The 24,218-nt window shown below is 43.2% G+C and overlaps 1 protein-coding gene across 2 annotated transcripts in view; it reads left to right on the top strand.

The window, feature by feature from the left end:
* adamts18 (ADAM metallopeptidase with thrombospondin type 1 motif, 18) overlaps positions 1-24,218 on the top strand; it is a 75,020-nt gene that overhangs the window by 37,264 nt on the left and 13,538 nt on the right. For both annotated transcript variants that reach the window (XM_032561434.1, XM_032561435.1), the window contains 6 exons: positions 3,779-3,951; positions 4,639-4,769; positions 5,742-5,865; positions 6,022-6,266; positions 10,163-10,283; positions 11,026-11,152. In XM_032561434.1, coding sequence (XP_032417325.1) covers positions 3,779-3,951; positions 4,639-4,769; positions 5,742-5,865; positions 6,022-6,266; positions 10,163-10,283; positions 11,026-11,152 — 921 coding nt within the window. The remainder of the gene's footprint in view (positions 1-3,778; positions 3,952-4,638; positions 4,770-5,741; positions 5,866-6,021; positions 6,267-10,162; positions 10,284-11,025; positions 11,153-24,218) is intronic.

The raw sequence follows: 24,218 nt of genomic DNA, 5'->3' as shown, positions 1-24,218 counted from the left end.
CTAAAGTGCAGTTTCCTGACTGTTTTGTAAACTCTCGGTTTAATAAAGTTTGACGTTTTGGTTATCGACTGTTAAGCATTCGTCATGTAGCCAGACGGCTTTTTTCATGTTATTCTCTTCTCCCTGTAGCTTCATTAAGAACAAGAGACATACAGACACACACACAAAAAACACATACTGTACAAGTTATAAACATAAATCCAATATCTAATGCCACTATAAAACTTATAAACTATAAAGCTAAAATTAAATTGTTTGAGAGTGTTAATCTTTCAAAGTCCGGCGGAATTTAAATTTAAGTTAAATTTAAATTTAAGTTAGCACTTTAGAATTAGCTTCTGGTTAATACATTCCTGGTGCAGTGATTTGCAGTGATTTAGTGTTAAACAAACTAATATTTATGATTAGTGCTTTAGGGTTAACTTTTTAGCAACTAACTTTTTAGTTAACTTTGCCTACCACTGTATTCTTCTACTTATTTTTATCTTATCAAGTGAGTGGCTTTTGTCACTTTTTAATATTTTCAATTTACCAAGATGATGTGAGCTTTTTCAACTCAGGTTCCCATAAATTCCTCAATAATATAATGTATTTTATGATATTCCGATTTTGTCCATTTAAACACAGTGCCTCGTAATGTACAGGCTTTCTACTACATCTTTCTCCTTGGTTCGGTTTACCGCTGGGGCCGACAGCCTGGTGGGGCTACTCTGTCCATCTCAGCCGACTCGTCTCCTAATCCCCGTGAAGGATCAAAGACGCTCTCCGAGGCTGGCTGCTTCTCATATGATACACATTATACACCGTGACTGGCAGACCGAAAAAGGGCCACAAAGCCTTCTAAACCGGGTTAGCTGTCAAGTCCATTTATCATTCCTGTGGCGTTAAACGGAACTCCGCAGGAGAGCCTGCCGACTGCAGCTGCTAAACTGTGAGTTCTGGGATCAGCAGGACAAGCGGGTGGACGGACGATGGTGAAGGGTAAACGTAAAATCCAATGAGGCCAAGTCATGATATCATTGTAAAAGCTCTGGTGCTTTAAAACCATGATAAAACAGTCATGGAAAACAACAGGACACCCCATTTAATACTAGGTTCCCTACTAGGATTTTTTTTAATCTGTGGGAAAGCAGATAATTAGCCTGCACAAAACAAAAATGAACATTGAATTCTTCACTAAACAAAAGATGTCAGCAAAAACGGGAACATGTTGGTAAAATGCTTCCTTTAACCATCTACCAGTCTTGACTTCGCTTTGGCGAAGGTTTTGTCTCATTTCTCACTTTGACAGCTGTGAGAAGTTTTAAGCGTTTCTTCAGTACAGATCTGGGCTCAGACTCCATTCCACGATCCATTTCTTTGTTTTCAGCCAATCGTTGGTCGATTTACTGGTATGTTTTGGCTCCAGCTCCCATGTAGAATCCATGGCAAATTCTGTATTGCTATCATCTACCAGCTCGATGTTTCACTCTTGATATGTGGTCCTGAAACTATGGAGTTGATTAATGTCAAAGTTGTCCTCTGTTCTGTTGTCCAGAAAATATTTTGTCCAAAGAAGATTGTTGTATAAGTTCTGATTGTTGTCCATGCTCTCTCTGGTCAGTCAGGTTCTCATCTTTTTCATAGAGAGGTTTCCACTTGTGTCTTTCTGATTATACCGGCATGTGATGTCATACCAACATAGCAGAACCCCACTATATGTTATGGGACGGCATTTTACAAATTTTAGACACTTCTTTTGGCATCCTGTCATTTGCTCTTAAGGTGCACTTTAGCAGATGTTTTAAAGGTCCTTCACTTGTAGACAGTGGCAGTTCACCACAAGACGTGTAAGGTGCACAGCAAACATCTGAAAGAAGGTTCTCTAGACAGATGAGACCGAGATTTAAACATTTTGACCGACACAGACCTATGACGAAGATAAGTTTGCACTGAAAGTTGGAAAACCGTTTACAATGCGTTCATCTTCACAAATGCCCACATTTTTGTATTGTCTATTACAGAAAATCCATATAAAATAAATTACAGAATGGATTTTTGTGCTTGATAAACTGACACTGTCACTGTAAAATACATCACTTCCTGAATTGCTGTATTTCTCTGCCCAAAGGCCACCTTCCAGGTCAATCACTGTCAATTTATCTCTCATAAACAAGCCTGGGAGATTAGCAGGTTCATGAATTTGACCCGGTTTTGTTGGGATCACATTTTGTCAACACCTCCTTTTATCAGGGGCACATGACGACCCTTACTTGGACCCTTCTTTAGTGGATCTTCCCAGTCGTCTTCTAAAGCTCTTTGCTGCTCTGGGGCCATGGAATGTGGATGCATTAGCATGTGTAAGAGGCGTGGTGGAAAATCCTGAGAGGGACCAGGAGGGAGCAGGTGAGTCACAGAGAGTGCAAGAGCAGACACGATGACCCCTGACCTGCAGGGGTTTCCGCTTCTGTCGCCGGGCAGATTTACCAGGCTATTGGGACATCTAAGCACCCTTTTGGGGTCATGAGGTTTGCACACTTAAAAACTTGTTGAAGGCAAAGAGGATAAGGAAGAGAGATCCAAGAAGTTTGGCAAAACAAGAGTTTAGAATCAGAAAGGAGGATCTAACTCTCCTTTCGGATCAATCGAGCGCTCTAATTAGGAGGACTTGACTGATGGCGTATACGGGGGAGTCCCCCCACTAGCCCGCTATAAGCACCTTACCATATGGTTTGTGTTTGTGTGCGGCTGAGTCTTAATAGGATCAGGACTATGAAAACTAGGGCCAAATCCCCCGTCTCACTAAAGGGAGGAAGATCAGCGCAGAGCAGGTATCGCCCATGCTTCCAAACCTTTCAGGATCTCCATCACCGTTGGCAGCAAAGCCCTTCTGTGATCGAGTCCAGATCTAAACGGATGCAACAAGCAGCTGAGTCGGAGGGGAAAAAAACAATTAAAACATATGCTGTCATCCTGAATGTGTGCTTCCCGTTGCTGTAGACACAGATATTTCAGAAAATTAAAAGGGCTTCTCTAAGTATTTTTTTACAAGCAGTTCTTTTTTATTGGACACAGTGCGGTTCCCCAGGCTGTGTGGGTATTTATGTGCATGTGCAATCCACTTTAGTAAACAACCCAACTCAATTTTCTCTGTTGGTGGTTGTTTGAGAATGCCTAGCAGGACTGACGAGAGCCTGGGAAGTCAGACATGGCATCCTGGTGTTGTCAGACAAAAGACTGCTGCCATTTGTCTAACAAGTGGTGATTTCTCAGATGAAAAGAGCTGATATGTGTTGCTACGGTACTTCAGATGAAAATTAGTCATTTTTGATCAAACACTGATAAATTAAATAAACCACTTCTTCTGAATTACTGCATTCACATGCTTGAGTCAGCGAAATGTTATGATTGAAACTCCAGAGGTTTAAATAAAAAATGTTAACCATTTCCTAACGTACTATACGACTGTGTAGATGTATACTGTATGTCCACACGTCTTTCTTGTGGACATTCTTAAGTGAGAATACTCAAGCAAATACTCCCAAGCATTGATTTTCTTAAAATTCTTGAAAATCACATTTTTATTCATTGTTATAAAACATATTTTCGTCGACTCTGGAAGCAATACCGAAACCTTTTTTTTTTTTTTTTTTAGCCTAGATTCCTGAGTTGTCAATAGCCTCCTCTCTTTTCTGTAATCCAATCATTTTGATTCAAGTTGAGTTAGCTCTTCATTAGTGGCCATTGTCAGACTACCAGAAATGCATTGTTAATGAAACTTGCTGTATCCCCAACCCAGGCCCCAGAACAATGGTAAATTCTGCCCAGGCTCGACTCGTCTCAACCAGCTGTGTAACACCAGACCCTGCCCTTCCAATGCCTTGGACTTCCGGGCCCAGCAGTGCGCCGAGTACAACAGCAAACCCTTCAGGGGCTGGTACTACAAGTGGAAACCTTACACCAAAGTGGACGGTAGGGTGGTCCGTTGAGGAACGACATGTACTTGTATTGTTCTTTTACCTTGAATGTACAGAGAGTTCTACAAAGCCCAGGGCCAACTCTTGTATGTTCTGTGTTCCTCTGTTGGTCCAAATCTCTTTTCTAAAGTGTTTACTCCATGTAATGCCAAACTCTATTTACTGTCGCAATGCTCAGAGCCTCAAAGCTGCAGGAAACTATGGCTGTGGGTAATGTGCATGGGAAACATGTAGCCACCTGTACACTCAAACAAGGGGAAGGATTTAAAAAAGGAAGCCTGCAGGCCAGCTTTGTTACTCAGAGAAAGGCGAGAGAGAGAAAGAGAGAGTGTGCGGTGAGGAAGAACAGCGTGTTGGCTGTCATCCCAGGCCGGTTTTAAACTGTTGATGAATGGAGGGGACCATGTGGAGAGGAACAGATTCTGAAATGCTTAATAGGACGCTGGGCCAAGTCACCTTCACCATCATTTGTTTTAATCAGAGGCGGCTGTAGAGGCCTGTCTCTGATAACTGATCTGAATTTTAAAAAAAATAAACCAATGAGCCCACCAGAGTTCCACAAAGTGTTTCTGTCATTTCCATTTTAGCCCCCTGCAAACGCTGTTCAGATTCTGAAACTGCAAAACTCACCAGGTCTTAGAAGAACTTTGGTGCATTCACACATTCTTTCTCTTCCCTACAGAAGAGGACATCTGTAAACTGTACTGCATTGCAGAAGACTTTGACTTTTTCTTTGCCATGTCCAGCAAGGTGAAAGATGGCACCTCCTGCTCTGACCATAGAGAAGGTGTCTGCATTGACGGAGTGTGTGAGGTAACTTGGTTTCATGTTTTTTTTTCTGCATAGGGACAGATACAGAGTGAACTGACCCCATTCACAGTTTTTGATATGGGCTACATAGGTGGTTGCCCAGGGCGGCATTAGAAAGGGGTAAGATTCTCAAGGACTAGAAAATATAACATATCTTATCTGTCATGTTGTGCCCTGAACAAGTTTGCTACTACTTGTATGCACATCTCCCTTGCTTTCTGCTGGATAAGAATAGTGATAATTGCTCGCATTTTGATTGGTTGAGGGCATGGCAGAAGGAGGGGCTTGTCCTTCCTTCAGGGAATCAGTGATGGTTCTCACAATTCCCATAAGAACAATCACTTATGACTGTGGAGTCATTTCAGGTTAGATTAAAAAAAAGTGTCTTTGTCTGCATGTTTGATATTATCCAAAATCATGTTTATATATAGTAGTTCTTAAAATACAGTATACAGAGGTATAAATTTCAAAATCTCTTGCACACGTCTCTGTGACATGTCCTGTTTAATACTCTAACCTTGACCATTTTAACCCCCAGGGCACAGAATTTGAACACCATTAAAGTAGAACTTCATATGAAATTGTGACCCAATTCCACATTAACATTTTATTCAGGTGGAACTAAAAGTTGAGCCCAAAGATCTCACTTTAAGAGAGATATGAACTTGCAATCTGAGTGATTTGTCTTAAGTTTGCAAAGCAGAGTGATCAATGTTGCCAAGTCAAGACGTGGTACGTTGACAGACTCCTACAGGGAGACTGAAGGCTGGAATTGAGTTAAAAGGGGCAAGCAACCAGTTTCCTGTTTGTTTTTTTAGTTCAATTGTACATAATATCTATCACACATTTTTGTGATTTAATTTTCTCTCCTTCACAAAACCTTTGGTTTTAGCAGCTGTTTGTACATTTTTGAGAGCTGCTTTAGTGAATGTTTGACCCAGAAGTCTGTATAATGGAGCGAAATGCCCTTTTCAGGCTGTGGGTTGTGACCGTCTCCTGGGCTCCAAGGCCTCCCTGGATGCCTGTGGGGTCTGTAAGGGCGACAACTCCACTTGCAAGTTTTTTAAGGGCCAGTACACCCTGCAGCACCGGGCTAACGGTAAGCTCCACTAAACTTGTAGTTTTTCTGTTGGTGCTGGTAGTCATACACCAAGTATTACTGAATAAGAGAGAAAGACTTGCATGGACTAAAAGTCAGTCTCTGATTTTATTTTTGCTATTGAACCTTAAGCGTTTTTCTTGTCTTCGTTCCCAGAGTATTACTCTATGGTGACAGTGCCGGCTGGAGCTAGGGGCATCCACATTCAGGAGATGGAGGTGTCCACCAGCTACCTGGCTGTACGTTCCCTCAAGAAAAAGTACTACCTGACTGGGGATTGGACCGTGGACTGGCCAGGGAGGTTTTACTTTGGTGGGACTGTGTTCGACTACCAGCGCTCTTTCAACAAACCGGAGAGCCTGTACGCTTTTGGTCCCACTAACGAGACTCTGGTGTTTGAAGTAAGTCGCCGCTGCTACTGTAGCTCTGTTTTAACTCTGGGCATGATGTGGCTTTGAGGTAGGAATAAGTTTGGCTTTAGCTTTGACTGATCTACCCCCTACCCCACCACCGCACCCAGTTATATAAGATTGATTGATTTACCAAGAAGTATTTTACAATAAAGAAATAATCAAATTCAAATTTCTCCACTTTTTGTGCTCAATTTAGAGGTTTTGCCAATAGTTCAGTGATATAAAGATTAACTTCTCAGGGCAGGGATTAATGTTTTTAATGCAGGATTGCTCCATAGTCCTGCCAGCTCCAGTGTTAAAACAATCACTACTTCAAGTTCATGTTCAAGTTCACACAAAACCATAGAGTTGTCCCCTCTGGCCACTGACCTCCTGTGCTTTGTTGAAGGCATGTGGCTAATAGAGCGAGTCAAGTCCTGAAGTCAACTGCTTTGTCTAAGCAGGGATGAAAAGTGTAAAATCAGATGATTGCCTGGAGTGAGGTGTTCTGCACAGCATACCGGCTGATTTATGAGCTTTTTATTTTTATTTTTCTTCATTCACATTTGGAGTCAGCGGTTTGTTACGAACCAGAGCTTGGTGAGGAGCACTTGTCTGTACCTGTCCTGAAACAGCATATTACAACACTGGACAGGCGCATTCCCTAGACGGCAAAACCGACGTTCCACAAGTGGCAGAGTCATGCAGAGGTTTGAGCGAACGGAGCGGGGATGTGAGGGAAGTTCCTCTGCATAACTTTGTCAGCAGAAGCATCTATTTTCTCTTGACCTCTGAGCCCTGGCCATAAAAACAGAAGTGGAAACCAGCTGAAGAGCAGACTGCGAAGTGATATTCATGTAAAAACTGGTCTCCACTTTGTCCCTTGGGCTACCGACACGGTGTGGTTAGAGCTGGAATGACTGGCCGCTGTGAGTTATATTTAATTCTAACATGCCTTGGCGGTCACTTGTTTGTCTGTCTTGAAACATCCTAGTGCTAATGTTGCTATTTTGATGAAGAGACTTTGGTCTGTGGCTTAGTGTGAGCTGCTGTTTGAAAAGTGCAGCATTGTCCTTGGTGACCCTTATTGAGATTTCAAACTCTTTACCCAAAGGTGGAGTTTATTTCCACCTCAACAGTGCCAGGTTTCATAGGCAACGTCAGCCATGCGGCTAATTATCATGGCTATAGTACAATATCCAACTGGAAGCAATAGTTGTTCAAAATCAGAAAACTAGAAGTATTATTCCACTAAAAATATTTGTCCTCTCAGATGTACGATTGCTATATGTGAGCACCATGGCTCTAAGCTGCTGGATTGTTTTATTATTGCCACTAGGCCTGTCATTATAGCAAATTTTGCTGGACAATAAATTGCCCCAGCAATTATTGCGATAAGCGATAATATTGTGGTATGTATGTATATTGTATATACATACTGTATATACTGTATATACCGTGACATCAAGTGAGGCTTAGGTAGCAGTGCAGTAGAAGTATGAAACATTGCCACCTGCAGGTGGGAGTTAGCACCACTTAAACTTGATGTTTTCTGCCATTTTGCGAAAAATTTGCAATAAACTCAAAATTGGTGTGAAAAAAACATGAGGATCTCTTGATTTAGTGTCAATTTCCATGATCCTGGATGTAAAGAAAAATGTAATTTGGCAGCATACGTTAAAAAAATACTTAGATTTTATTATATTACATGTCCCTCTGGTGACTTGAGGGCCACACAAGCTGTGGCGAGCCCGATTTGACGCATGGTTTTAGATCAAAACCTATTTATGTGTTACAATGTGTATATGTAGAAACTATTCATATACATTTGAAGTAAGGCAAAAATAAAAAAAGGAAATTGTTATAAATTTATCTGCCTTTCGTTACATTATTTTTTATTTGTGAGTCTCAATCGAGTATTTATCCCAGAGATCATGTAGATGATGTAAGCATAATCTGCATTAGTACATCCAGTAATTACAAAAAGGAGACAGAGGTTGGAACAGAGATAAGAACGGACAGACGGGATGGACAGAGGGACAGAGAGCAAGATTAAAAGATTAAGAACTCTGCAATTGAACTTTTTGGATGTGATGAGTGAAGGTCAGAGAACAAGGTCTTTAGCTGGGATGTTTGAGTTCTTCCTAATGCAAATCTTCATCTGCTTCACACATTCTTCCATAGTGATGCTGTGACTTAAAAAAAAAGAAAAAGAGGACGGTGAGAGAGGATGTAAGTGTGGATCACTCGCAGTTCCTCAGTGGAAACACTGAAGGGAAAAGCACATGTTGTGGAGTGTGAGCGTAAACTGTGACAAGGTGCTGCTCAGCTGGCGGAGGAGTGGGGGGTGAGGTGGTCGTTGGGGTTATTGGGGTGATTCATGAGAAAAGGGGGAGTTGGCCGCCGCCACCGCCGCGTAACATATGGCTGCTTCTGGATGTTTCGGTGGACACTAAGCGGGATTATTCCCTCGTGAAATTGAAATTCTTGTGGTCTGACAGGGCAAGGTCATGCCAGTCCAGAACACAACTTAGTCAGCCTGATGTCTGCACCCGGCAGATTGTAATTCGTCTTCATCTCGGGTGTCTCGGCGATGTGTGAGGTTGTCGGAGCTGTGAAAATCACGCCACTGTGATCTGCTGTTGCTATGCAGTCGGATTAACACCAGCCTTACATCCTCTCTGATTTTGCACAGGCAGTGCAATTTTTAACACATTAAAGACAATTTTTTATTTTTTTATTTTTTAGTTTCTTGATTGTTTTACATGTATTGTGCTGACATCTTAGCCATATAGTCATTTTGTAGGAATTGCCCCCTATGATCTATGTACTGTGTCCCAAGACGTTTTGTGGTGTTGTTTTATGCGACGCGTAAACCTAACCTGCTAACTCAACTTTGGATTAGAGCGGAGACTTTCTCTAGTGGCCATTCCAGACAACTTTATCTGTTCAATCTTTCTGAATTGTTGTGATATGACCATTTACATTTAATACACCAAGCAATGGTGGGTACAGTTTGAACTAACTAATCTGGACGTAGCTCTTTGAGTGCTCATGTGGAGACCATGTGAGCATCTTTAATATTTTCACACATTTTGTTCTTTGTGTTTGTTCACCTTGGCCTTTTCTCTCTTATTTGCCTCACATTTAAAAACTTAAATACTCAAACATGTTTTAGATATGAACTTGGTTCGCTGACCAAATGTGTGATACCAGTGCAGCAGGTAATGTGGAAATAGAAGCGCTGGTGAAGAATACCGTAAGCTAGCAAGTGTGTGTTTTCCTTGCAGAAACATGGAGCTGATATTAGAAAGCTTCTTGTTTCACAGGAGATAAACAATTCTCATTTGACCCTCTGCCTGGCTAGCTGCCAGACAGAGGGTCAAGATGGTTGACCGGAGTGGGTGGAAGCGCCTCAGGACTAGTTTCAGTGTACAGCTCCAGTGATTGTAAGTTAATTGGTTCTGCAGATATAGCTGAAAGCTGTCCCGATATTAAAGGTCTGGTACATACTGGTAGTCTTTTATTTATCACTTGAACGTAAGAGGAAGTTGACCTTGACAGTAAAAAGTATCACAAATAAATATCTCCATGTCCTTGGTTTAATGGTGGGTATATCTGCTTTCCTTCGTCTGTTAATATGTGCTGGAGTTGGAGGTGGAGTAAAGTTCTGCAATGTTTCCTGAGTCATGTTTTCAAGACACGCAACCCTTAGCAGCCGAAGCAGGATACCACATTTTCATTGGTCGTTAGTCTCTTCTAATGGGCTATCTGCTATCAGCTAGATTGGTGGATTTTGGGGTTCAAGGACCTGGTAAAGTTGTAAAAAGATGTGGGTTTTAGTTTATGGGAGAACTGTGTTTTATTTCTCCTGAACCCTTTGTGAGTGTTTTCCTGCCTGACAGATCCTTCTTCAGGGAAAGAACCCAGGGGTGGTTTGGGAGTACACTATGCCCCGCACTGAGAGGAAACCTGAGTACAGCTGGGGTGTGGTTCGCTCGGACTGCTCTGCTCCGTGTGCTGGAGGTAAGGCCGGTTCTATGTTACCCCATAACAGAGATGCAAATCTTTCAATGTCAAGCAATTTGATTGAATTCCGATTTTTAGTGTCACGATTTAATTCAGAAACGATTCTCGATTCAGGAACCAATTTTTCTATTCAAACGGTCTGGATTGAACATTTATTGAAAACAGTTCTGTAAGGTTCCATACTGTATCAAATTCCATCTAAACAGGTTTGCGCATGAAATCCTGCAACTTTCATGACCAGTATTAGGCTAGCTTACAGTTTTTAAGGTAGGAAAACATGTCAGTGGGTTTTGGACACGGACCACCAGGGATCAGACGGGAAATTTTACATCAAAGTATATCCATATGTTGGGATGGACCAGTCAAAGTGGAGATTTAAACCCGATTGAGACTTAGAAAAGTTTTTCATTTAATCCGACTGAAAAATACTTCAGTTTTTCCCAACATTTTGGTCTATCACAGAGAATCTCAATGAAATACATTAAAGTTTGTGATTGTCACAAAATGTAAAACAAATTTCATCATGCATATCTATCACTATTCACTGCATAACAATAGAAAATGTAATCATTTTCCTGATTAAATAGAAGATTAACAACTTTCTTATGTACATCTTTTTAGAAATATCCCATCAGTGAGTCACACTTTCTCTACAATTTTGCTAAATGCTTCCACTAAGCTACTCGACCTTCCTCACCAGAGGTCTGCTGTATCAAACCTTCCTCCTCATGTTTTTCAGGTCGCATCTCCAGCAAGGCCATCTGCCTGCAGGACCACCGCACCCAGGCCAACTCCAGCATGTGCAACCCCCACACCAGGCCCGCTCTAGGTTCCCATCTCTGCAACACGCAGCCCTGTCCAGCCTAGTAAGTGTTCAGACTGCGTGTGGGTCAGAGGCGCTCGTTGCGTCTCCTTGCTTGTGGCGGCGGCTCTAATGTCGCCAAATTTTCAGGAAGCCGTGGAACCGTTTTATTATAGGTGTGCACACAGACTCACGTATGCACTGCGGCCGCGCTGCTCTCTGCGGTGTGCCGCCACTCTGCACTCTCTGTGTTCGTCTCATTCCTCGGCCCACTCTGTAATTTTTCCTTTTTCTCCTGTTTTTTTCCCCCCATTAAAAAGAAAAGGAAACATTCTTCCCACGCAAAGACACATGCATGAGCTGTCTGCATTTGCTATGCCTACTTTTCTCTGTGTTAATGTGGAAGACAGTTGTTGCTGCTTGATGACTGGGATTTACAGTTCAAACCATAAGTTTATGTACAGGAAATAAAGACACACACACCTGCGCATAAATTTGTCATTATTTTTGCAAAATGTTGAAAAAACACAATTTTCTGTTGCGTTTTTTTTAATAAGAAACAAGAAACTCAGTTAAAAATCATATATGAATAAGTTTGTTGACGCAGCAGGTCATTGTGATTCTCCAACTACTTCCTGTCTTTGCGGTTTGCGCCAGCAGCAACATTTGGTTGTTGATCACGTGACTCATGTGATGTGAAAGAAGAGTTTCTGTCGCAGTTTTGCAAAATAATCCAAAACGTTTTATTGAAGAGCAAGTTTTTTTTCCCCCAAGGTCGGTGTATTAAGCAATTTTTTTTTAAAATGTCGAATTGTGCAATTATATAATCAAAGGAAGCGAAACTAACATCTTTTTACGCGGTCTTTGCAGACTTCTGGTTTCAGCTTAAATTTCAGCCTGAGTAAACAAAAGACAACACCTTTGATTCATGAGAAGATAAGAACTACGTAAATGAGAACATTTACATTTCAGTAAAAAACTCCTCTTATGTTTATAAGAGGAGTTACGTAACATTACGAAACGTTACGTAACATTACGAAACGTTACGTAACGTAGATCAAAACCAAATTTTTAAAATTTGGTTTTGAAACAATAAAAGGAGCTAAATCTTGTCCTTTCTGTGCACCATTTTGCATATATTTCTGGTAATTTGCTCCAAGTCTTTGAGGTTGGAAGGCCTTCTTTCCATCACCCTAATTAGGCCCGAGCAGCAAAGCGCTGCGAAGGCCTATTGTATCTGTACTGTTTTATTAGGCCCGAGCAGCAAAGCGCTGCGAAGGCCTATTGTATCTGTACTGTTTTATTAGGCCCGAGCAGCAAAGCGCTGCGAAGGCCTATTGTATCTGTGCTGTTTATTATTATTATTCTTATTATTCTTCCACCCAAATGAATTGCCTTTTTGGGGGCTTTATCATATTCAAAAACTCACCAAACTTGGCGGTCGCGACTAGAAAAATTCAAAATTTTGAATTTTAAGGTTGTCGCAAAAATCGCAAAAAAAATTGCTCAACGGCGGCAACTAGCAATTTTCTGTTGACACAATGGTATGAACGTACTTCATCGTAGAGACATGAAATTTGGTACACTTGTAGAGCTCACCAAAAGACTCAGAACTTACATTTAATGTTATTAGCCAACTATCACAGGAAGTCGGCCATTTTGTCTTGAACGTCCATTTTTTACCTCGATTTTGACGTTTACAGCCTTCGTATTTGATCGAACTCCTCCTAGGGATTTCGATTGATCGACTTCAAACTTGGTCAGTCTGATCATAAGGCATGTTTGATTTAAAGTTATCAAATTGGTGAGTTTTGGAGTATGTTGAAGGGGGGTTAGCAGGGGTCAAAGTTCACCTACTCGCCATGAAACACGAAACTCTTATATTTCCTATATAAAAACACATAGAGGGACCAAACTTTCATTGATTGATTGTCATCGGGTGTCCTAAAATACCCTGTGGTGAAATTATTTTTTTAAGTAGGCCACGCCCCCTGAGAACAGGAAGTGTCATGTTTTACTGTGAACGGTCGCTATCTTAGCCCTTTGACCTAATCAACATGAAACTGTGTCCAGAGACAGAAGACATGTTGGTGTGTTGTGGATTCCAACCCCGACCGGCTTTGACATAGCAGGTGGGCGTGGCGGCGTGGCGAAGTGACCTGTAACGCCGTTGCCATACGTTTGGCTCTGAATTCCACAATTTCGGGCCCAGCTGCTCCAAACTCACTAGGATGGATCCTTATCCACCCACCGACAGGAATTCATAACAAAATTTGGTGGGCGTGGCCTAATTTCTCTATAGCGACCCCTAGAGTATTTTAAATGAACAGCCCCAAGCCATGCTTAAACCTAGAATTACGAAACTTGGTACACATGTGTATCTTGTCGGGACGTACAAAAAAGTCTCTTAGAGCCATGCTCTAAACCCAACAGGAAGTCGGCCATTTTAGATTGAATTTCATTTGACCTCGATTTTGACGTTTACAGCATTCGTATTTGATCGAACTCCTCCTAGGGATTTCGATTGATCGGCTTCAAACTCGGTCAGTCTGATCATAAGGCATGTCTGATTTAAAGTTATCAAATTGGTGACTGTCTGAGATTGCTGAAGGGGGGTTACCAGGGGTCAAAGTTCACCTACTCGCCATGAAACACGAAACTCTTATATATCCTGCACAGAAACTCACAGAGACACCAAATTTTCAGTTATTGATCAACAATAGGTGTCCTAAAATACCCTGTGGTGAAATTATGACATCGCTTAGGCCACGCCCCCTGAGAACAGGAAGTGTCATGTTTTACTGTGAACGGTCGCTATCTTAGCCCTTTGACCTAATCAACATGAAACTGTGTCCAGAGACATAAGACATGTTGGTGTGTTGTGGATTCAAGCCCTGACCGGCTGCGATGAAGCAGCTGGGTGTGGCGGCGTGGCGAAGTGACCTGTAACGCCGATGCCATACGTTTGCTTCTAGATTCCACATGTTTCGACCGAGCTGCACCAAACTTGGCCTCAGTGATGCTGTTGTGATGCCTGACAATGCTATGTCATCATATTATGACGTCATCTAAGCCCCGCCCCCTCAGAATGAATTAGAGAGATCTTCTGTGTAATTACATAATAAACAGTACATGTTCGTCGTTTGTAGGGCAATGCTGCCCTCTGCTGGCCACTGAAATAGTTTCATTATTTCAGTAATTCGACACCAGAGGGCAGCATTGCCCTGCAGATGAAATTCTTCGATTTTGTAATACACAGGAAAAAATGAAAAATTGGTATTTCTAACACAAAAAGTCACAGAGACTCCAAACGTTCAGTGATTGATCGTCATCAGGTGGCCTACAATACCATATGGTCAAATGATGACATCACGTAGGCCACGCCCCCTGAGAACAGGAAGTGTCATGTTTTACTGTGAACGGTCGCTCTCTTAGCCCTTTGACCTAATCAACATGAACCTGTGTCCAGAGACAGAAGACATGTTGGTGTGTTGAGGTTTCCAACCCTGACCGGCTTTGAGATAGCAGCTGGGCGTGGCGGCGTGGCGAAGTGACCTGTAACGCCGATGCCATACTTTTGCTTCTAGATTCCACATGTTTCGATCGAGCTGCACCAAACTTGGCTTGAGTGATGCTGGTGTGATGTCTGAAAATTCTATGTCATCAGATTATGACGTCATCTAAGCCCCGCCCCCTCAGAACAGGAAGTGCTATTTTTTTCCTTGGAAACTTTCATCTATGGCTCTCTTGACCTAATCAAGGTGATTCTGTGTTGGATGACAGATAGGAAGTTGGTCTCGCTTGCTTTAAAGTGCCAAGAGTTTTCAATGGCGGCAACGCCGTTCGTATACGTTTGCCTCTACATTCCACATATTTTGACCGAGCTGCATCAAACTTGGCCTGAGTGATCCTGGAGGCTTGCCCGTCGATCCTACGTCATCACATTGTGACGTCATCTAAGCCCCGCCCCCTCGGAACCGGAAGTGCCTTTTTTTCCTTGGAAAGCTCTGTTTATGGCTCTCTTGACCTAATCAAGGTGATTCTGTGTTGGATGACAGATAGGAAGTTGGTCTCGCTTGCTTTAAAGTGCCAAGAGTTTTCAATGGCGGCAACGCCGTTCGTATACGTTTGCCTCTACATTCCACATATTTTGACCGAGCTGCATCAAACTTGGCCTGAGTGATCCTGGAGGCTTGCCCGTCGATCCTACGTCATCATATTATGACGTCATCTAAGCCCCGCCCCCTCGGAACAGGAAGTGCCGTTTTTTTCCTTGGAAAGCTCTGTTTATGGCTCTCTTGACCTAATCAAGATGATTCGGATGATAAACTCTGTCAATGCTCACTGCTGGCTGAACCGTGTGGGCGTGGCCAAATGGCGAATATCAGTCCCTCGCCATATACATACGTTTGGCTCTAATTCACACATGGATCATCCGATTGGCGCCAAACTGGATATGTATGACCTTTGTTCTGCTCTAAAGAGCCCAACGGGTTTGAGATGTAATTTGGGGAAAATGCGCGACAGCTTCTGCAGCGGCTAGCGGGCGGCAGTGCTGGAAACTGCGGCAGAGCTTCTGCGGTGGGGAGCGGGCTGCGGCTCTGGAAAACGCGCGAGAGCTTCTGCGGTGGCCGGAACCCCCGCGGTGGCCAATAGGCCGGAGCGGCGCTTGCTGCGAGGGCCGCCCGAGGCTGCTTGCAGCTTTAATTATTATTCTGCCCCCCTCTTCGTGTGCCTTTTTGGGGGCTTTATCATATTCAAAAACTCACCAAACTTGGCGGTCGCGACTAGAAAAATTAAAAATTTTGAATTTTAAGGTTGTCGCAAAAATCGCTAAAAAAATTGCTCAACGGCGGCAACTAGCAATTTTCTGTTGACACAATGGTATGAACGTACTTCATCGTAGAGACATGAAATTTGGCACACTTGTAGAGCTCACCAAAAGACTCAGAACTTACATTTAATGTTATAAGCCAACTATCACAGGAAGTCGGCCATTTTGTATTGAAAGTCCATTTTTTACCTCGATTTTGACGTTTACAGCCTTCGTATTTGATCGAACTCCTCCTAGGGATTTTGATTGATCGGCTTCAAACTTGGTCAGTCTGATCATAAGGCATGTTTGATTTAAAGTTATCAAATTGGTGAGTTTTGGAGCATGTTGAAGGGGGGTTAGCAGGGGTCAAAGTTCACCTACTCGCCATGAAACACGAAACTCTTATATTTCCTATATAAAAACACATAGAGGGATCAAACTTTCATTGATTGATCGTCATCGGGTGCCCTACAATAACCTATGGTCAAATGATGACATCACTTAGGCCACGCCCCCTGAGAACAGGAAGTGTCATGTTTTACTGTGAACGGTCGCTATCTTAGCCCTTTGACCTAATCAACATGAAACTGTGTCCAGAGACAGAAGACATGTTGGTGTGTTGAGTAATCCAACCCCGACCGGCTGCGATGAAGCAGGTGGGCGTGGCGGCGTTGCGAACGCCATCGAATTTCGTTTGGCTCTGAATTCCACAATTTCGGGCCCAGCTGCTCCAAACTCACTAGGATGGATCCTTATCCACCCACCGACAGGAATTCATAACAAAATTTGGTGGGCGTGGCCTAATTTCTCTATAGCGACCCCTAGAGTATTTTAAATGAACAGCCCCAAGCCATGCTTTAACCTAGAATTACGAAACTTGGTACACATGTGTATCTTGTCAGGACGTACAAAAAAGTCTCTTAGAGCCATGGTCGAAACCCAACAGGAAGTCGGCCATTTTGTATTGAAGGTCCATTTTGGACCTCGACTTTGACGTTTACAGCCTTTGCATTTGATCGAACTCCTCCTAGGGATTTCGATTGATCGGCTTCAAACTCGGTCAGTCTGATCATAAGGCATGTCTGATTTAAAGTTATCAAATTGGTGACTGTCTGAGATTGCTGAAGGGGGGTCACCAGGGGTCAAAGTTCACCTACTCGCCATGAAACACGAAACTCTTATATATCCTGCACAGAAACTCACAGAGACACCAAACTTTCAATTATTGATCATCAATAGGTGTCCTAAAATACCCTGTGGTGAAATTATGACATCGCTTAGGCCACGCCCCCTGAGAACAGGAAGTGTCATGTTTTACTGTGAACGGTCGCTATCTTAGCCCTTTGACCTCATCAACATGAAACTGTGTCCAGAGACAGAAGACATGTTGGTGTGTTGTGGATCCAAGCCCTGACCGGCTGCGATGAAGCAGCTGGGTGTGGCGGCGTGGCGAAGTGAAATGTAACGCCGATGCCATACGTTTGCTTCTAGATTCCACATGTTTCGACCGAGCTGCACCAAACTTGGCCTGACTCATCCTGGTGTGATACCTGACAATGCTATGTCATCATATTATGACATCATCTAAGCCCCGCCCCCTCAGAATGAATTAGAGAGATCTTCTGTGTAATTACATAATAAACAGTCCATGTTCGTTGTTTGTAGGGCAATGCTGCCCTCTGCTGCCCACTGAAATAGTTTCATTATTTCAGTAATTCGACACCAGAGGGCAGCATTGCCCTACGGAATGACAGTTCAATGTTGAATTAAAGAGGAAAAAATTAAATAATTTGTAATTCTAACACAAAAACTGACAGAGACACCAAACCTTCAGTTATTGATCATTATCTTGTGTCCAATAATATCCAATGGTTAAATGATGACATCACATAGGCCACGCCCCCTGACAACAGGAAGTCTTGTATTTTACTGTGAACGGTCGATAGCTTCTGCACCAAACTTTGCACGAGTGACCCTGGTGGGATCCCTGACGACCCTATGTCATCATATTATGACGTCATCTAAGCCCCGCCCCCTCAGAACAGGAAGTGTCTTTTTTTTCCTTGGAAAGCTCTGTTTATGGCTCTTTTGACCTAATCAAGGTAATTCGGATGATGAGCTCTGTCAATGCTCGCTTCTGGCTGAACCGTGTGGGCGTGGCCAAATGGCGAATATCAGTCCCTCGCCATATTCATACGTTTGGCTCTAATTCACACATAGATCATCCGATTGGCGCCAATCTGGATATGTATGACCTTTGTTCACCTCTAAAGAGCCCGACGAGTTTGAAATGTAATTTGGCTCCACTGCGCCCCCTAAGTTAATACATGGGCTGTATCTCCTCGACGCATCGACCGATCTGCACCAGATTTTTTGACAGTCGTCGGGGAGCGCTGCCGAACGCATTCACGCGTGTCGCCTGGTGGATGGGTGTGGAAAATGCGCGACAGCTTCTGCGGTGGCTAGCGGGCGGCGGTGCTGGAAACTGCGGCGGAGCTTCTGCGGTGGGGAGTTGGCTGCGGCTCTGGAAATCGTGCGAGAGCTTCTGCGGTGGCCGGAACCCCCGCGGTGGTCAATAGGCCGGAGCGGCGCTTGCTGCGAGGGCCGCCCGAGGCTGCTTGCAGCTTTAATTATTATTCTTCCACCCATTTCGTGGGCCCATTTGGGGGCTTTATCATATTCAAAAACTCACCAAACTTGGCGGAAGCGACTAGGCGGTTTAAAAATTTTGAATTTTAAGGTCGCCGCAAAAATCGCAAAAAAAATTGCTCAACGGCGGCAACTAGCAATTTTCAAAAGACCCATTGCTATTCACTTACTTCATCGTAGAGACTTGAAATTCGGTACAGTTGTAGAGCTCACTAAGACGCTCAGAATTTACAAGTAATGTCATAGTGCAAGTATCGCAGGAAGTCGGCCATTTTGTATTGAAGGTCCATTTTGGACCTCGATTTTGACGTTTACAGCCTTCGTATTTGATCGAACTCCTCCTAGGGATTTCGATTGATCGGCTTCAAACTCGGTCAGTCTGATCATAAGGCATGTCTGATTTAAAGTTATCAAATTGGTGAGTTTTGGAGCATGTTGAAGGGGGGTTAGCAGGGGTCAAAGTTCACCTACACGCCATGAAACAAAAACCTCTTATATTTCCTATACAAAAACACATAGAGGGACCAAACTTTCAGTGATTGATCGACATCAGGTGTCCTAAAATACCCTGCAGTGAAATTTTTTTTTTATGTAGGCCACGCCCCCTGAGAGCAGGAAGTGTAATGTTTTACTGTGAACGGTCGCTATCTTAGCCCTTTGACCTAATCAACATGAAACTGTGTCCAGAGACAGAAGACATGTTGGTGTGTTGTGGATTCCAACCCCGACCGGCTGCGATGAAGCAGGTGGGCGTGGCGGCGTTGCGAACGCCATCGAATTTCGTTTGGCTCTGAATTCCACAGTTTCGGGGTGAGCTGCTCCAAACTCACTAGGATGGATCCTTATCCATCCCCGAACAGGAATCCATAGCGATATTTGGTGGGCGTGGCCTAATTTTTCTATAGCGACCCCTAGAGTATTTTAAATGAACAGCCCCAAGCCATGCTTAAACCTAGAATTACGAAACTTGGTACACATGTGTATCTTGTCGGGACGTACAAAAAAGTCTCTTAGAGCCATGCTCTAAACCCAACAGGAAGTCGGCCATTTTAGATTGAAGTTCATTTGACCTCGATTTTGACGTTTACAGCCTTTGCATTTGATCGAACTCCTCCTAGGGTTTTCGATTGATCGGCTTCAAACTCGGTCAGTCTGATCATAAGGCATGTCTGATTTAAAGTTATCAAATTGGTGACTGTATGAGCTTGCTGAAGGGAGGTTACCAGGGGTCAAAGTTCACCTACTCGCCATGAAACACGAAACTCTTATATTTCCTATATAAAAACACATAGAGGGACCAAACTTTCTGTTATTGATCATCAATAGGTGTCCTAAAATACCCTGTGGTGAAATTATGACATCGCTTAGGCCACGCCCCCTGAGAACAGGAAGTGTCATGTTTTACTGTGAACGGTCGCTATCTTAGCCCTTTGACCTAATCAACATGAAACTGTGTCCAGAGACAGAAGACATGTTGGTGTGTTGTGGATCCAAGCCTTGACCAGCTGCGATGAAGCAGCTGGGTGTGGCGGCGTGGCGAAGTGACCTGTAACGCCGATGCCATACGTTTGCTTCTAGATTCCACATGTTTCGACCGAGCTGCACCAAACTTGGCCTGACTCATCCTGGTGTGATGCCTGACAATGCTATGTCATCATATTATGACGTCATCTAAGCCCCGCCCCCTCAGAATGAATTAGAGAGATCTTCTGTGTAATTACATAATAAACAGTCCATGTTCGTTGTTTGTAGGGCAATGCTGCCCTCTGCTGCCCACTGAAATAGTTTCATTATTTCAGTAATTCGACACCAGAGGGCAGCATTGCCCTACGGAATGACAGTTCAATGTTGAATTAAAGAGGAAAAAATTAAATAATTTGTAATTCTAACACAAAAACTGACAGAGACACCAAACCTTCATTTATTGATCATTATCTTGTGTCCAATAATATCCAATGGTTAAATGATGACATCACGTAGGCCACGCCCCCTGACAACAGGAAGTCTTGTATTTTACTGTGAACGGTCGATAGCTTCTGCACCAAACTTTGCACGAGTGACCCTGGTGGGATCCCTGACGACCCTGTGTCATCATATTATGACGTCATCTAAGCCCCGCCCCCTCAGAACAGGAAGTGTCTTTTTTTTCCTTGGAAAGCTCCGTTTATGGCTCTCTTGACCTAATCAAGGTAATTCGGATGATGAGCTCTGTCAATGCTCGCTTCTGGCTGAACCGTGTGGGCGTGGCCAAATGGCGAATATCAGTCCCTCGCCATATTCATACGTTTGGCTCTAATTCACACATAGATCATCCGATTGGCGCCAAACTGGATATGTATGACCTTTGTTCACCTCTAAAGAGCCCAACGAGTTTGAAATGTAATTTGGCTCCACTGCGCCCCCTAAGTTAATACATCGGCTGTGTCTCCTCGACGCATCGACCGATCTGCGCCAGATTTTTCGACAGTCGTCGGGCAGCGCCGCCGAACGCATTCACGCGTATCGCCCGGTGGACGGGCGGGGAAAATGCGCGACAGCTTCTGCGGCGGCTGGCGGGCGGCGGTGCTGGAAACTGCGGCGGAGCTTCTGCGGTGGGGAGCGGGCTGCGGCTCTGGAAATCGTGCGAGAGCTTCTGCGGTGGCTGGAACCCCCGCGGTGGCCAATAGGCCGGAGCGGCGCTTGCTGCGAGGGCCGCCCGAGGCTGCTTGCAGCTTTAATTTTTTTTATTTCTCCACAGATTCTCTGTCAAAAAACAAATACATAATCTTGAGCTTAAATTTAAACAGTGGTATTTAAAAAAAAAAAAAAGGCTTTAGCAAATAACTTAAAAATAGAATGAAGAGAACAGAAAATATAACTGGAACCAGCTTTGAAGAAATCATCTAAACCTTGTCAGACTGGTTGTTGCTCTCTGAGCATGAAATCATGCATAAAATCCAAGTTGCATCTAGGTAGTCTAGACAGAGCATTTCAAGGTATGCATTTTTAAAAGTCTGCATTAGGACCAAACACAGAATTCATAGAAGCAAAACGGGTGAAAGTGCATTAGAGTAAAGAGTTGAATAAAAGGCCTCTCTCTCTCTCTCTCTCTTCCTCTCTCTCTCTCTCTCTCTCTCTCTATCTCTGCTATAGCTTGTAGGGCTTTTGGCTGGGGAACTGGAGCTAGCTTGATTTATAGCACTGCCCCAAAAGAACAGGCAGGGGTCAGAGAGAGTACACACATAGACACAACTGCACTGCGCAAAATGAAACTTCATATGCACACTTTCTCTAAATGTTTGAGGCTTAAATAATAGATTTTGAGTTCAACCACAAGGTAAGTATGTAGCCTGGCATCCTAGGTGGAACTCTGTTCCCTGCTAGCCATGCTAGCAAGGAGTCCTGCTAACAGAGAGCCATGCGAGCAGGGAGTCATGCTAACAAGGAGTAATGCTAACAGGTAGCCATGCCAGGTGGGAGCCATGATAACCGGAACCCATGCTAACATGGAGCCATGCTAACAGGGCTGTGCTTAACTTGTTTATGGGCTAAACAAGTCAAGCTATCAGTTACACCTCCACCGGTTTATTACCACCTGAGAACAAACTGCTAATCTTTAGCATACAGTTTCTCTTGTCTCAGTGGAAGCTATCAGACGGCCTGGTTGTTGGTCCTGAGCTTCCCGACATTTTTTGGTGAAGAAAATAGCCTCGGTGTCAGAAGAATGATCCATTCAGCTAAAAGCAGCAGCTTGACACCCATGAATTATCTTATATATAGGAATAGACACCGTTTCTGAAGTGTTTTATGCGTGCTTCACCAGAAGAAAGTTGAGTTGAGTGAACAGCAGGAAAGCTCTAAAGACTGCATTAAGATCTCCAGGATGTATGGGCTCGCATTCAACAGCCCCAGCAGAAAAGAGAAGCTGACAATGAGATGGGATGCACTCGAACTGTGGGCGTGTGTGTGTCTGACAGGGGGAGACTGTAAGAATGCCTGTTTATATCTAAGGAGTGTATCACGAGTGCTGACAGCCCTCTCCATGTTTCATTGTGCAGAGACGGAGGGATTCCTGCGGGGCCCAGTCGGTCTGGTCATGGAGAAGTTAACCCCCCCAAACACAAGCCCCCGATTCCCTTCACTCCATTAGCTCTGTAGCCTCAGGCACACGTTTAGCTTCTTCTTGCACCAACACAGTGCTGACCTGTGGTGCAGCAGCATTTCTAACGTAAAGCAGGGATGCAGGGAGAATTTGTTTCTTTAGAGAAAGATCTCCATCATTCTGGCTAACTGCACTTAGATAGATGTTGTTAGTGATTTTCTTTCTTTGGTTTATTTGGCCAAAATAGAGACCAAATAAACCAAGCCTACATTTACTGCATTTTATTTTTCCTAAACGGATTAACGCTTGGCAAGAATCACGTGACTTGTCTAACTATTTTAGAAAAGTTAGAATTCTTACTTTAGATTTTCAAATAGTCAAATTTTCAGGGGAGTTATTTGTTTTAGTCAGAGCCGGGACTTTAATGTGTTAATTTCGATGAATTATTCACATAGATTATAGTGTGTTAAACTTTTTAACACAATTAATTGTGTATTTTTATTCTATTTGTGCAAACAAAGGTGGAACATTTCAATCATAATTTGATTAAAATGTGATTAATTAATTACAGCCATTTAAATTAATTCAGTAAAAAAAAAAAAAAACACAAAAGAAACAATAAACATTTCCCACAGATGTTGAATAATCTATTAAATGTTTCAGACCAATCCAAACTGCTCCACCCGTTTGTGCTACCAGTTCTTCAGATGTGCAATCAGCTGCTAACAAAAGTAGGAATTTGGCTCCACAGAACCGCACTTTCTGGTCCTACCTTAAAATATACATCAGCTTCGTGAGATATTGGAGATATACAAATTATGGCTACATCTGTATTGGTTTTGCAGCAAAGCGGAGTGGCACATCCGCCACTTTTCTCCAATGATATACTGTTATTTATAAGTCAGGGAAACAGATGGGGGAAAGAGAAACAAACAGCCCTCAGGCCAAAAGTCCCGAACCGATGCTTTCGGCTCCCAGTGGTCCACAGCCTCCTAGCGTCCAAAGTGCGGTTCAGTCCTGCTGCTTCATTTTTCTCTGCCATCTGAAGAGGAATGAAAGCGTTTTTTTCTTTCCTCTTCTTCTTCTTCTTCCCCTCGGAGCAGGTCAGCAGTGCGTAGGAACGGTCTCTTTGGTAGCTTGTCGTCTCCGAAGTGGACAGATCCGTCGGCTCATCTCCTCCCTCTGCCTCTCTTTAGCATCTTATTGTTAAGGTTCTCATTTGTGGAAATTTGCCCGTGTGTCAATGAGACACACAGGCAAAAACAATGCAGTTGGTTTTTGTTGTTTTAATGACAAAGCAGGAATTATAGTTATCCAAACCAAGTAATTTATTAGTCCAGTGTCACAAACCATTTCCTCATCATTTAGATAGTACCTGTATGAATAGAATACATGTTGTCCTTTATATCCTTAAAAAGTCTCAAATTCATGTATTTAAACTTGATGCCTTAAATGTCTAAAAAATAATAATATTTTTTTACAAATGTAATTTGACCCAGAATACAATAATCACAGTTCTTTTCTGTCAGGCAAAATTTTGAGTCGCATGCAGACATCTTCATTGCGTTCTGTTACGGCTATCGC

This window comes from Xiphophorus hellerii, chromosome 4 (assembly GCF_003331165.1).
Source record: "Xiphophorus hellerii strain 12219 chromosome 4, Xiphophorus_hellerii-4.1, whole genome shotgun sequence".
Classification (NCBI taxonomy): domain Eukaryota; kingdom Metazoa; phylum Chordata; class Actinopteri; order Cyprinodontiformes; family Poeciliidae; genus Xiphophorus; species Xiphophorus hellerii.
Note: the sequence above shows the minus strand (reverse complement) of the source record. Positions and strands in the feature narration are given on the sequence as shown.